We start from the raw sequence: 13,876 nt of genomic DNA, 5'->3' as shown, positions 1-13,876 counted from the left end.
GATTTTCTGAGCAGGCACACAGTTTCCCTGGCCCTCGCTGTTTGTGTCTCTAGTTTTTACCACAAAGCAAAAGTAAAAACCGCTTCCAGAATATGAATGAACATTAGATGAATTTGTATAGAGCAAAATCTGCTGCCATGGGCAGATATTTGAACCACTTAATCTTTACTTTGCCACCCAAACTGATAGCGCTCAAGGAAAATCAATATACCCAGTGGAAGGCAAAAGCAATAAGAAAGGCAGCCTTTCTCTTATTTAGAACATTGGAGGGTGTTTCTTTCTTTCTTTTTTTAAAGTGTGATCTTGGTCAAACTTTTGAGTCATAGGGGCAAAGAAACAAATATTTTATTTGTTTTTCAAATAAAATATTTAAAAATCTTTAGAACTCATCGTTTTAACCCCGTCTTGTATAGGGGAAAGTTTTACAGAGGAGCCCAGGTGTGAGAAGTGTGAATGAGTGTGAGTGTGTGCATGTGTGCAGGCACCTATGTGTGTGCATGGGGTGGGAATGAGAGGGATGTTTGGCTAGTGTTTGGGCAAAACATCTGTCCAAAAGAGAAGCTGGGGTGAAGCAGCAGAGGAGAGCTGGAGGCGGGGAGGGGAAGGCAGGCATCCTGCTCACCTTTAGCAGCAGGAACATAACCTCGGGTCTAGCGTCTACTCTGCGTCATCACATGTCCTGACATCCTCAGCACTCCCGACCCCCTAATAAACCGTCCACTCTCACGCCCACACACCTTGGCGTATGCTGCACCTGTCTTCTTATTCATCTGGCAAATTTCAGTTCTGATATCACTTCCTCTACAAAGCCTTCCTGGCACCCCAAATCCAAGGTGGCCTTTCACTTTTCTGGCCCCATATCATTTATTTTGTACCTCTGTTAGTCACGTGTCACTGTGAATGTTTACACAGAATTTTGGTATTTGAATAATTTGAGAAATGCCATAATATATATAAATATAAAACTATATTAAAGGCACTAAGAAGTCCTAAAAATAAAGAAATTTGTTTATTTTTTTGTAGTTCAAAGTTCCCCCATTTATTTGACCACATACAAATGTAGCCCCTCTCCTCTCCTATAACAATTATTGTCCTCAATAACTGGTGTTCTAGGGACAACACTTGGAAAAGTTTGTTCCTGTGATCACTTTGGGGTCAATGACTGTTTTTGCATCACCAGGATACGCAAGAATGTCTGACATATAAAAAGTGCTTATTATGTGTGTGTTGAATGAATGGATGAGCGAGTGATGAATGAAGAAGCCTCATTCCTGTGCTCAGGCTCTGATTGGACTGACTATACAATACGGTGGATTGCTGGGAGGGAGGTAAAAGGTCTCCACAGATTTCTTGCTTTCAGGCCCAGAGTCTGCAACTGCATTAGGACTTGGTATTGACATCAAGGGACTAAGCAATGCTGGTGGGCAAAGCTGCCTGCCTTGGGGCGGTATTTTAGGAGAGCGGAAGAAGAAGATAGATAGGAAATGGAGATGGGAAGATGGGATGGAGAAAGGGAGCAGGAGAGGAGAAAGGCAGGTGTCTATGGCAGGGATGACAGTGTCCTACCACCAAGTCCTATTGCTCCTCAGGGATGGCCACATCATTATGCCTATCTCCTGATATAAATAGTAAAACTTCTGCTGGTTAAGATATCAGAAAAGACAGGTCCTCTTTTTCTTACCCCTTTGGGCCTTCAGAACTCCTTTATTCTTTTTTCTACTGCCAAATGCAGAGTACTTATGAGCACCCAGGAGGGACCCAAAACATTTAAAAATAGATCTCAATGGATGATGAATTTGGAGATTTTGATGTGTAGCCTCAAGTGAAGAAAGAACAGTTAAGTAATTTCTCTGTGGCAAATGGGCCCAAGAAGACTCTGAGGAGTTAAGGGGGACACAAAAGTACTAATGCCCGAAGTGACGCAGTGCTCTGACTCCTGCATCTGGGGCACTGGCGTCAGGACTCCCAGCCAGCCTCGCCTCCCTCTCTGTTCCTTGTTGACACAAACATAGTGACAGTGTCTGTGGTCACAAATGAGAGTGAGCAAGGACGAGAGGTGATGCATTCTTCAAAGGATGGATTACATTCAGTTACATAGTCAAATAAGTGGTTTGACACTAGTCCACAGCTCTGTTGCCTGTCCCAAGAAATGTGCTCTCCCCAGCCAACTGACCCTCATCTTCAATGAGGATGAAAAATGATGCACTGAATAAATAATCATTATATCATGACATCGGTAACCCAGAGGATATAACCTAGCAACTAATGTTGAAGTGACTGGACAAGTTCTTTAACACTTCCCCATACTTAAGTTTGTACCTCTGAGAAATGACAACAAGTCATTATTGCAAGTTATTGCAAGTTTAATGCATTAGTCTTTCAAGATTTGCTGTATTCTTGGTACTAGATTCTAAAAATGACCAAAAAAATCTCAAAATTAGCTTACTCCCATAAATTAAGAAAAAGTTTCTTTTTGAAACTCCAAGAGATTGTTAGTTGCTTTATTCATTCAAAGATGTCAAGAGGTGGTGACGTTTTATTGTTTTGATGAACCCAATCGTCTTTTAAAATACTCATGCAGCCCTGGCTGGCATTGCTCAGTGGATTGAGCTCGGGCTGCGAACCAAAGTGTTGCAGGTTCGATTCCCAGCCAGAGTACATGCCTGGGTTGCAGGCCACGGCCCCCAGCAACCACACATTGATGTTTCTCTCCCTCTCTCTCTCTCTATCTCCCTCCCTTCCCTCTCTAAAAATAAATAAATAAAATCTTTAAAAAAATACTCATGCAGATGTATGGATTAATCTGTCACTATTGGTTATAAGTCATTCCACACATAACACTCGTTTCTAGTGTGGTTCCTACAACAGCCATCAGTGGAGGTGGGCTATGGGTCTTTAAGGACAAGATACAAATACACACGGAAACCTCCATCTTTCGTCATTTCCCAAAGTGCCTGACTTTTAAAAGAAGGAAGTGAAAATGGTTTGTCTTTTTCGATCGAAACTCCTTATGTAAGTGATCCTAGATGGAACTAAAGAAATAGTTTCTGGGGCTTTATTTTGTTCTCTTGTTCTGCCTTGCCCTGGTCTCCCTTCTGTGGAAGCTTTCTCCTCAAGGTCAAATTTTCCCTAAAGAGAACTAGTCCCTCTGGCCACTAGGGGGCCCTGCTGCACACCACATTCAGGATGCATCCTGGGCCTTCACTCACCTCAGGGCCACTGAGGATGTTCTTAAGGATATTCTCATCATTTGATCTATTCTCTGTGAAAAGTACCCTAAGATTGTTCCAGCCTTGTCTTTAGAAATAAGAAGTATTAAACAGCAAAGAGATAAGGAAGTAAAGCATACAAATGGAAATGTGAAAATATCAAGACCAAGCATGGGTGAAGAACGGCCTTTAACTAGGTGGCCCTCCTCTTAGCTATAGCTCTCACCTCTGCAGTTTGTCTTTATCAGATGGCTTATGCTTCCCTACTCTTCCACGGGGTTTCCCGAAGGGCCCTACTCACCCTCTTGTCTCCTGCCTTCTCTGTTGACAGAGCCCAGTTCAGTCAATGCAGGGGGCGGGGAGAGGAGGCAGAAGCAGTTACTCTGGGGAAACGACTCTATTTGCGCCCAGCTCACCCAGCTCATTCTTGAAGGTGTGATCCTGCGGGAGGATGGAGTGGGAATTCCGACTAGTTCCTCCTCCGACAAACCAGTTCACGTTGGGGTTCCAGCGGTTCACAAAGCCACAGAGATGATTTTCTTCAAAGTCACATTCTGGCAGAAGAGAAGTAAAAACACACCTCATGGAGGTATAGTCACACCTGGGTATATCCGCCCTCACTGCAGAGTTTGCTCTTAGATCTCAAAACATGTTTCTCACTCCTTTTGCCCAGGGGAACCAGGACCCCCGGGCAGTATTGGTCAAGAAGAGAGAGTGATGAATCGAGACTGTGACTCATCATTGCCTCTCTGGACGGTGGTTCTCCCACTTACTGGCCCTCTTGCGTGCAGTGACCACTACCTCCCTTAGCCTGCATTCCTGTGTGTGTGAAAGTTGTAAGTGGGGACAGCTCCCCACACAGCGTCACGTGCTTGGCTGGGTATGAGCCAGCCATTTTTATCAGCCATCCTGTTTCAAAGCACCATTTAGGGCTATGCTCTTAGTTCCAGGAATTTTATCGTCCACCTTTTCTTGTACCTGGTTGTTCATTCTTCCACCAACTTCTCTCCTGATGGTGTTCAAATGCCCAGAGCTGAGAGGCATCTTTCTGAATGCTAAAATCCTCTGCTTTTCTTGTAAACAAGAACCCAGTTAGATAGAATAGGCAAGACAGGCATATCCTAAGCTTGAGGTCCTTCTGCAGCTACTGAGTAGAGATGAGACACAAGATAAAGAGAACCCCCTCCCCTTTTTAGTGGCATTGACATAGTTGTGTGGATAAATTGTTCCCAGTCAACAGACTCCTTTAGTAGGAACAAGAAACTCACAAACCAGTGCTTCCACTGACTACCGTAATTATCAATGAAAAATATTAAGTGTGGTTGTGCTGGTCATCTCCCATTGGCCCCTTCAGGTCCACTCCCACCCCCTTATTTCACCCCACTCTGTCCCCCAGAGGTTGACCTGTGTAAATTACATCCATGGACTCCCCTGTCTCCTGGCTTCCTGTTGGATTCAACCATTGGAAGATGGGAAGAGAATGAAGTTGGGACTGTTTTATTCTCTAGTGCCCTCCCTGCCTGCCAGGTCACCATGGGTGGGCTGTGTCCCTCTACTGGGGACAAAGCCCTTGTCAAGTAGCTCTTGCCACATAGCTACTACCTCCAGCTTCTGGTATCCCTCCAGATCTAAAGGTGGTAGGTAGCCACGCATGAGTCGTCACTGTTACTAGTCCTGGCTTACAACACTACGCCTCGCCAGTCTTCTCTACCCACTGACACCTTTGTAGTTCCTTGCTGAACTGACCTCAAATTACGCTGGTTGAATGTACCCTCTGTTTTCACTTTCCTGCTAGAACCTTGACTGATACAGTAATCGATGTGTTTTTGCATTAGCAAGCTCTGAAACATTTTACAATTTTCCCCAGCAACTTTTCCACTGCAGCATCTGCTAACCAATGCTTAACACTCAGCACTGAAGACAGCCGCAGAGTAAAATAAAAAGCAAAATATTCCTCAATGTTCCAGGAACTACTCTGAGCACTTTATAGGAATTGACTTATTTAATCCTCAAAACAACCCCATGAGGTAGATACTATTATTAACCTCATTTTCCAGATAACAAACTGTGAGAATCAAAGACAGCGCACAGAAAAAAAAAAAGAGCTGAGATTGTGCCCATAAATTTAACAAGATAAAAGTATTGGCTCTCCTTTGGTTTTGTAAACAAACCAGAAGCCATCAAGTGACTTGAAGAAAGGAAATAAACACTTTTTGATTGTTCAGCACCACACGAATAACTTCATACTTATCTCATTAGTCCCCACAATAATCCTGTGAGGGAAGCATTTTATTCCCATCTTACAGGTGATAAAACAGAGGCTGTGGTGCTCAGTGAGTTGACTGAACCAGCAGGTGGCGCTCCACCAGGCATGTCCAACAGTCGTCCTGTGTGGGGGCTGCATGTCAACCCATGACTGCCACACAGGAGCTATAGAAAGGTTCAAGTTAGGGAGCTTGTGCCTGAACTCAATGTATCTTCAGAAAATGGTCACATTCTTAGTCTGTTTCCTTTACTTGCATTAGCATTATCATTGGAAGGTCAAAACAGAGAAGTAAGAGTCAGGGAATTAGCAAAGGCTCTTTTGTATTCAGAATAGCCTTTGACTCTTCTCTCCACAGCCAATCAACCTCTAAGTACTAACTGTCAATGCTGAAAAAATGTTCAAATCTATCGCTTTTTCCCTATTCCATTACAACCCCAATTTGAGACCTTCATTAGGTCCCCTCTGTAAGGTCACAATCACTTTCTAGGGGTTTTCCCATCTCTTATGTATTTTCCTTGTTTCTGACTCCATTTTCCATGTGGCAGCCAGTCATCATCTGAAAACCATAGTTGCAGGCCCCGCCCCTGCAGACTGGGCTTTAGCGCCTCCCAGCCACAGTATTCATTAACCCAAGCTCTGCGGCTGGACCCAGACTCTTCCCTAACAAACACCCTGAGCAGTTCTGATTCTCACTTCAAACACCCTACTTAGTTTCTTGCCTTTCCCCGAACAGGCCCTGCACTTTCTCCCCATGGGAGTCTTCCTATCCAGCACCTTGACTTACTAAGTCCTACTCCTCCCTGAAACCCTGGCTCAAATGCATCTCCTGAATTCAGACCTCTCCAATTTCTTCTCTCACCCCTGCACCTCCACAGCATAGCTTGTCCTTCTCCGGTAGTATTTACCATATGGAGAAATAGCTTCAGGGGCACGCAAGTAGAAGGTGAGCGGCCACAGGACATGGACTATGTCTTCTCTTTACACCCTCTCAAAAGCTGGCTCATAAGAGGCACCCAGCCAATCCAGCTCAAGTGGAATCTCAGAGACAACGGTGATTAGAAAGACAGGAGCAATGAGGTGCCAGAGAACAACAGAGTAAAGTGAGGAAAGGAGGTCATACGATGCCTGCTTTTCTGGCAAATGCAACAAAAGCCTAGTTCACTGCAAACAGCAAATTATTTGTATTAGAATATATTGAGGTTAAGACAGCAACTCAGGTTTTACAGTTGCTGCATCTGATTTCTTTCATTGATCCAGCCAGTCCAGGCAAACTCTAACGAGCCTTCCTATGCTAAAGGCAGGGAAACAAAATACACCATTCTAGTGAACCTAGCAAAGAATTTCAACTACTATGCATAATGCAGTGCATTCGTTAAAATACTTTGTCTTTAGGATAGGTTCAATTCCCTCTGGCAAGTAGGGCTTTTAGGAAAAGATTCACGTTCTGATGCAATGAAAGTGAAACCCACTTACCAATACAGTAGCCGGTTGTCATCTTGATTTCAAAGAGTGCAATGCTGGTTGTGTTTCCCTGTCCCAGCACACCTTCTATTAAAATCTGCACAACATATGGGGGAAAGGGAGTTAGACTTCAAAATGCCATGTTTCCTTGGTTCCGTATCTCAGCTATTAGTTGGGAGCTGTTCAGCAATTCAAGGCAAAACGAGACTGTTTATCTCAGCTAATTGATATTGGATACAAATTTCATGATAGGGTTCATTAAAACAGTGTGTATGGGTATGTGTGTACATTATACTCAGAACTTGGAGAGGAGCAAGATGTCCAATCAAAGCTCAGAGTCAGCTGTCTTCCAACCTTGTGCCAAACACCACCTTCGGCAGTGCCTTCGGTAACACCACCTGGCTGTGGGTGGAGAGGAGAGCTTGTGCCTCTGGGGAAATCCATTCTGAGAATGGCCAGGATCAGAGGGCAGAGGTTTCAGAGGGAAAAAATCCCGTGGAGGAGGAGGTAGGAAGAGTAATCTGACTAGTGATGTGAGATCGTCGCATGAGATGGAGGAGGCTCTGATCAATGAACTTGTAGTTTCTACTAAACATATTGCTGAGAAATTTGAAAATTTTATACAAGCACAGATAGAAGCATGACAATTTATGTGGTTGATTTCAAGCACTGTTATGGTCCACATTTGGTCCTGTTTCTCAAAGTATTTGCTTTTCCTTAGGTGATGTTAGCTTAATATTTTGCAACTATGTTGCAAATATGTATGATAAACAGTTGAGAGGATGTTGTGAAATAGGGAACTGAGACCCTCAGTGCTCCTTCCCTCTACTCACCCTGATGCAGAGGGGCTCCAAGCAGACAGGGGTAGAGGAGAGTAGAGCATTTCAACTCTTTTTAAAGAAGTGGAATGGGATGGGAAACTGGAAAGGGAATTAAGAATGGAGAACATTTTCATGAAGCCCCACTGTATCCTCAGTGGCATATTCTCACTAAATGGCACACTTTGTGGCCACCTGAATCAAGTCCCCTCCTCCTCCCCTACTTCAATGAGCATTCAATTTCATCTCGCATTTGCTACCTTTCTTTTTTAAGTTGTTCTGATGGAACAACCTCCATCTTTGGAAAGGAATCAGAGCATGTCCTTTAAGTAGTTTTCCTCTTCCAAATATTTCATTTTTCCTTTTACTATGGTTAATGGTTTGTTTTAAAATTTGTAGCAAACAAACCATTAGGAAGATAACAAGCATATACCACACACAACTTAGAAGAATGAAACAAAATTATAAGATATGAGAATGCTCCTTCAAAGCTCATTAGAAAATAAATTTCTGTTGAAGAGGTTGGTTTAAGCCTCATTTAGATTTCTACGGAAGTCCCATTTAAAGACAGAAAAGAAATCTGGGAAGAAGCTCTTTTAAGGAATAAACAAAATATTAATTTCCATGTTGGATATTCTTCTCTGAGGCATCTCCTATAAAACATCACACTCTAATACAGGAGATAATCAACTTCAACAGCGGCAGTTTTCTGAAGACCTCAGAATCGCAAAAAGCTTCAAAGAAGCCCTGCACCTTCCTCCCAAATTCCACCTGCCTTGAATTTCTTGGAACTGTTTTGCAAATCCAGGCTGGCTATGAGCCAGCTGTCCGAAGGTTCATCAGTGGACCAAAGCAAGCGGTCGAAGCTTTCATCTTCAAATCTCAGGTAGAGGTTCAGCCGACTGGGGTGTGACAGTGACCCTGAAGACATGGTTATCTGGTAGACCAGTCGGAGGCAGCTCCATTCCTCAGCCTGTAGGTCAGAACTTAGCAGCAGGGCTTTCTCTCCCTGCTTGGCAAAGGAGGTGTCCACATAAATGTAATGGCCTGGAAAGAGAGGAGCACAGGGAAGAGGTCAAGCTTCTATTGGCGGCTCAGGCAACTACATAACCGTGGAGTGAATCTGAGGATGGATGCAATGTGCAGGTGCATTCTGTTAGCCCCCTGAGTGTTGCCTGATCATTGGATCTCTGCCTTGTGAAAACTTAGAAGGTCCAGCAACGCTGAGGCCACTTATGCATGACACATGACAGCAACATGCTAGTGCTGAGTAGTGCCACCTCATCAGAGGTGGTATGTAGTCTCCGTTTTGTGATAATTCCTACTACTCCCCATTACCTCCTGACACTGAAGCCAAGTGCCTTTTCCTGTTGTTAAGTTATGCCAAGCCCAATCAGCACACTTTGTTCAGCATGTGCTGAGCTGGTCCCCACAGCCATGTGAGTGTTCGAGCCCCGGCTATGAGGCTTCAGAATCTGGAGGAACATCATGAGCAAGGGAAATACCCGAGACTGGAGTAAACTCAACCTTCTCTCTCCGTAGCTTCCCCTCGTACCTAATGATTCAGTCTGCATTTAACGTGCATCATTGGAGTAGATTGAGTTGATTTGGTTCCCTCAGATCCTGAGGCCTAGACAGAAAAAGTGCATTGTAACCTAATTTTTTATTAGGAATAAGACTCTCCATGAGAGTCCCAGACTCCTCCATGACCAAATCTCCCAGTTCTGATAACTAAATAAGAGGCACATGCCAAACATGTGGGATGGGGCTTGGAAAGCTGTGGGCACTCGGGGACAGGGACGAGCAATCAACATTTCCTTCTCTTCCACCCCCTCCTTCCCTTTCTCACTCCCTCCACCCTCCGCTTCCCCCATCTCCTCTTCTGCCTTCTCCTTTCTTTCCCCCTTCCTGCTCCTCCCCCTTCACCTTTCCCTTTTCTCTTTCCATCCCTCTTCCCTTCCCTTGTCCTCTCTCCCCCTATCTTCCTAATGCTGACAAGCCACACACTGCTGGCTACACCAGAATGTAGAACAGCATTTCCATGGGGAAAAAAAAAAGATTGGAACCAAGAACCCTAACTCGAGCCTTCCAAGTGCAGCTCTGGTCATCGGCTTCCCAGAGCAGTGACCCGATCTGCCTGTGTGTCCCAGGGCCCACTGCCTTTCTGGCCTGCAGACTCTCAAGCTTGCTCAGAGGTTACACATTCAATGGCAGCATCAAAACTTCTGTCTTCCACCCTTGGCTGGCGTAGCTCAGTGGATTGAGCGTGGGATGCGAACCAAAGTGTTGCAGGTTCGATTCCCAGCCAGGGTACATGCCTGGGTTGCAGGTTATAACCCCCAGCAACCGCAAATTGATGTTTCTCTCTCTCTATCTCCCTCCCTTCCCACTGTAAAAATAAATAAATAAAATCTTAAAAAAAACCTTCTGTCTTCCATCACATGACCATCTACTCCGCCCCTTGCATTTTGGGCTCCCCAGCACTAAACTTTCTAGGCCCTGAAAGGCCCCTTTGCTTTGCTTGATGTCCTTCACCCTTCCTCCCACACTTTCTGCCCCAAATGCCAATCCCAGCCAGGATTCTTGTCTCTGTGGCAAGTGCCCGAGTACTAGTACTGAATACTGACAGCCTGCAGTCCCTCTGCTGTTGGCCATCCCCACAGTTGGGGCACAGGGAGGGTGCTGTCTTCAGGGAGCCTCACTTGCCCATGAAGGGTTTGAAGGCCAAGACCTACCTCCAGCTAGCAGTCTTCTTAACATAGCAACCACCTGTGGGTGCAAATAGCAACTGCTTCTACATGTCAACTCAGGTGCCCGCTGTGGAAAACTTTGGCCCTTGCAGTAATTGTCACCAACACCTTTGCCTCCTGCATACAGTGAACTTGTTATTGCCCATCTTTTTTTTTTTAATTGTAGCCATTCTAGTAGATGTGAAGTTGGAAAATAATTGTGCTTTTGATTTGTATTTCTTTAATGACTAATGATGTATGGCATTTTTTCATGTGCTTATTGGTCATTTGCACATCTTGAAGAAATGTCTAAGTCCTTTCCCCACTTTAAAATTGAGTTATTTTTCTTTTTATTGTTGAGTTATAAGAAATTCTACATATTTTGAACACTAGATCTTAACAGATACATGATTTGCAATTTTTTCCCCCATTCTGTTGGGTTGTCTTGTCACTTTCATGATGGTGTCCTTTGAAGTACAAAAGTTTTTTAATTTTCATGAAGTCCAATTGTCCATCTTTTCATTGAGTATAAATAACCAAGAAACCATTATGTAATTTAAGATCGTGAAGGTTTATTACCTGTACTTTCTTCTAAGAGTTTTATAGTTTTAGCTCTTACATTTAGATCTTTGATCTACTCTGAGTTAATTTTTGCCCATTCAATTATCCCAGCACCCTTGTTGAAGGTCGATGGAGCACAGATATAAGGGCTGATCTTGCACTCTCAGTTCCCTCCCACTGTTGCGGGCCTGTCTTCAGCCCAGCACCATGCAGCCTTCCTCACCAGGGCCTTGTCGTGAGTTTTTAAATCGGCGAACATGAGCTCTCCAACAACACTGTCTTTTTCAAGATTGCTTTGATTATCTGGGTTCCTTTAATTTCCAGATGAATGTAAAGAACAGGTTGGGAACAAGGTAACTTAAAATAACACAAAGCTTACTATTCCTAAGGAGAGTCAGTCTTTTTCTTGAATAAACGCTCTCAAATATTGCAAGCCTTTGGCTAATTTCAAGTTCTTTAAAAGCTGACTTTGATGATTGTTGCCAGTGTTTTTATTGCTTTTATGGGACAGAATTTTCTGAAGTACGCAATCCACCATTCCTGCTGACTACACTCAGTTTCCACATCTTTTGTAACCAATAACAACAGAAAACAATGGTTCAGAGATGTTAAAAGCCAACACAAACAAAACAGAAAGGCAAAGAATAGCCGCGATCACATGTGGACTGGGTTGTTCACTCAGACGCATCAGCCCAAGGGCCCGGGGAGCTTTGCTAGCCACAGTGTTGGTGACATGATGACAAGAGGGGAAGAAAGATCTTCAAATTCTGCTGCTTGGGCAGTTTAAACTTATTTGAGAGACATTTATTGGAAATAATAATGTCTTTATAAGGGGTCAGTCATGGGCCATAAACTCCCAAACAGATACATTTTAAAAGTAAGTCAGCAGTTAAAACCAGTAATTAAACCACCCTGCCACAAAGGTCAGGGTCCACATGCCCCAGAGCCTGAACATGCCTTCTAGTCACACGCAGGCATCAGAAAACAGTAACAGAAGAAATTTTTTTTTTCAGTGAAGGTCACACTTCATTCCCAGACACATCTGCACAGCTACAGCTCAATGTATTAACAATACACCTCTAATACACCTCACTAAGGCACCAGGTGACAGGCCTAAACCCCAGGCTGTCACTGTGGCAGTGTGGTCCAGGTGTGAGTCATGGGGAACTTCTTGACATCCCGGCATCCCTGTGATTTTATTTGCTAAGGAATGCACTGTCCTTCAGGTGTGATGGCAGTGCTGGGGTCACTGTGTGGTGCAGTGGGCCCCACCCAGGATTTGCAAAGTATAACCTTGGTTTAAAACTTTATCATGCATATGCTAACTGTGTCATCAGTTTCCTTCTCTGCCAAATAGGAATAATAAAACAGTAGAGTCCTGTTACACATACATTCCTAAAAATATTTACACATCCTAAAAATATTTAGGAAGTCGCTCAATGTACTCAGAAAAAGAAAGAAAAAACAACCTGGAAACAATCCGACCATTGCAAAAATACATACACAAATGAAAAAACATTTCATATTAGTAGCTACTAAATGAACTCTGTTTTACATACTTCAACACAAAAAGAAAGTTGGCTGTGTCGTGCATAGAAACGGTATAGTATACAGAAAACCATGTACACTGCACAGTGTGTAATTAATTTGGTGAACTTTCCAGGGCAATTTTGACAGCATCCAATTTTCACATTCTCTGCTGAGTTCAGAAGGTAAAGCTCCAGAGAGATATGACTTCATATACATGGGATTCTTGCAAGAATCTGATGAAAGTAATATATATTTGTAAATGCTTTGTTATGGTAACGTTAATTGTTAATTATTTCTCATTGTTAGGTGTAGGAGTCCTTTACTATTCCAGAGATAGTAAGAAACTTATATTGTCTTCTTCCTTTTTTTCTTAATGTGGTTCAGAGCTGACAGGTTGATGTGAGAGCAGTCTTCATTCATTTCACCTTAACTGACCCGTTGATGTTGAAATCTACACCTTTGTCCTCTTTAGGGTGGGGCTCCTCCTGGCTGCCCAGCCTCAGTGGTTCTGTTCCTCACAGGTAAGCCCTCTGGCTCTCACCCAGAATTAATCGTCATCTAAAGTAGAGTTCAGCATATTTACCTGCGGTGTGATTCTGGCTGAAACCTCATAACCCAGGTCTAATACCAATGCCTAATGCTCTATTTTATTAGTTCTTAGTGCCTTGCATGTCTAAGACAAGGACTCTACCTGTTTGTTTGTTTCTTTGTTTGTTTGTTTTGGGCAACTTCATTCCCAGAGCTCAAGTTTATCCCCTGAACTCAGGTAAAGACCTTCTCCTGAAGATATCCTGAATGCCTTATTGCCTGCCTCTCTGGACTGGGTCCTGCCTGTGGAAGCACTATAGTGAACTGGGTAAAATTTGTGTGTGCATCTCCTACCAGCCAGATGTTGGTTCAAATTCCAGTCACGCTATTTACAAATCATGTCACTTTGGGCAAGTCACTGATCTGAGACTCACTTTCTTCATCAGTAAGATGGGGGTGCTAAATATTCATGCTGCAGAGTTTTTTTAAAAAATCAAATAAGAAAATGTCAGGAAAACACTTTGCACAGTGCCCAAGGGCACAGGGTAAGCTCTTACAAATGTTAGCTCTTACTCTTCCAGATGTCCAGTCTATGCGCTCTTCCTGAAGGTTAGCCCATCTCCCATCCCCTGTTGGACCTCCCTGATGCTAACTGCTGCTTGTCTGCCCCCTGTATGCTGTATTTGGACCCCTAACTGTCAAGCGACTGCCCATTGACCTCCCCTCCTCATACCAACTTCTGCCCACTGGATAGAAGATCCACTCTCCTGAGTG

At 43.7% G+C, this 13,876-nt stretch overlaps 1 protein-coding gene and 1 long non-coding RNA gene across 4 annotated transcripts in view; both read right to left on the bottom strand.

Moving 5' to 3' along the window:
- MAMDC2 (MAM domain containing 2) overlaps positions 1-13,876 on the bottom strand; it is a 126,880-nt gene that overhangs the window by 62,275 nt on the left and 50,729 nt on the right. For all 3 annotated transcript variants that reach the window (XR_004902207.1, XM_036021737.1, XM_028517784.2), the window contains exons 3-5: positions 8,530-8,801; positions 6,949-7,033; positions 3,626-3,763 (exon numbers count right to left, since the gene is read on the bottom strand). Coding sequence is in view for 2 of the 3 variants with exons in the window: in XM_036021737.1 (XP_035877630.1) it covers positions 3,626-3,763; positions 6,949-7,033; positions 8,530-8,801 (495 nt within the window). In the remaining variant the exon portion in view is untranslated. The remainder of the gene's footprint in view (positions 1-3,625; positions 3,764-6,948; positions 7,034-8,529; positions 8,802-13,876) is intronic.
- On the bottom strand, positions 1,027-3,617 carry LOC118499699. Its single transcript, XR_004902208.1, has 2 exons — positions 2,782-3,617; positions 1,027-2,572 (listed from the first exon to the last, which is right to left on the bottom strand). It is a non-coding gene; the product is annotated as an uncharacterized LOC118499699 (long non-coding RNA).

Source organism: Phyllostomus discolor, chromosome 3 (genome assembly GCF_004126475.2).
Source record: "Phyllostomus discolor isolate MPI-MPIP mPhyDis1 chromosome 3, mPhyDis1.pri.v3, whole genome shotgun sequence".
NCBI lineage: Eukaryota > Metazoa > Chordata > Mammalia > Chiroptera > Phyllostomidae > Phyllostomus > Phyllostomus discolor.
This window is presented reverse-complemented; position numbering and strand designations above follow the sequence as displayed.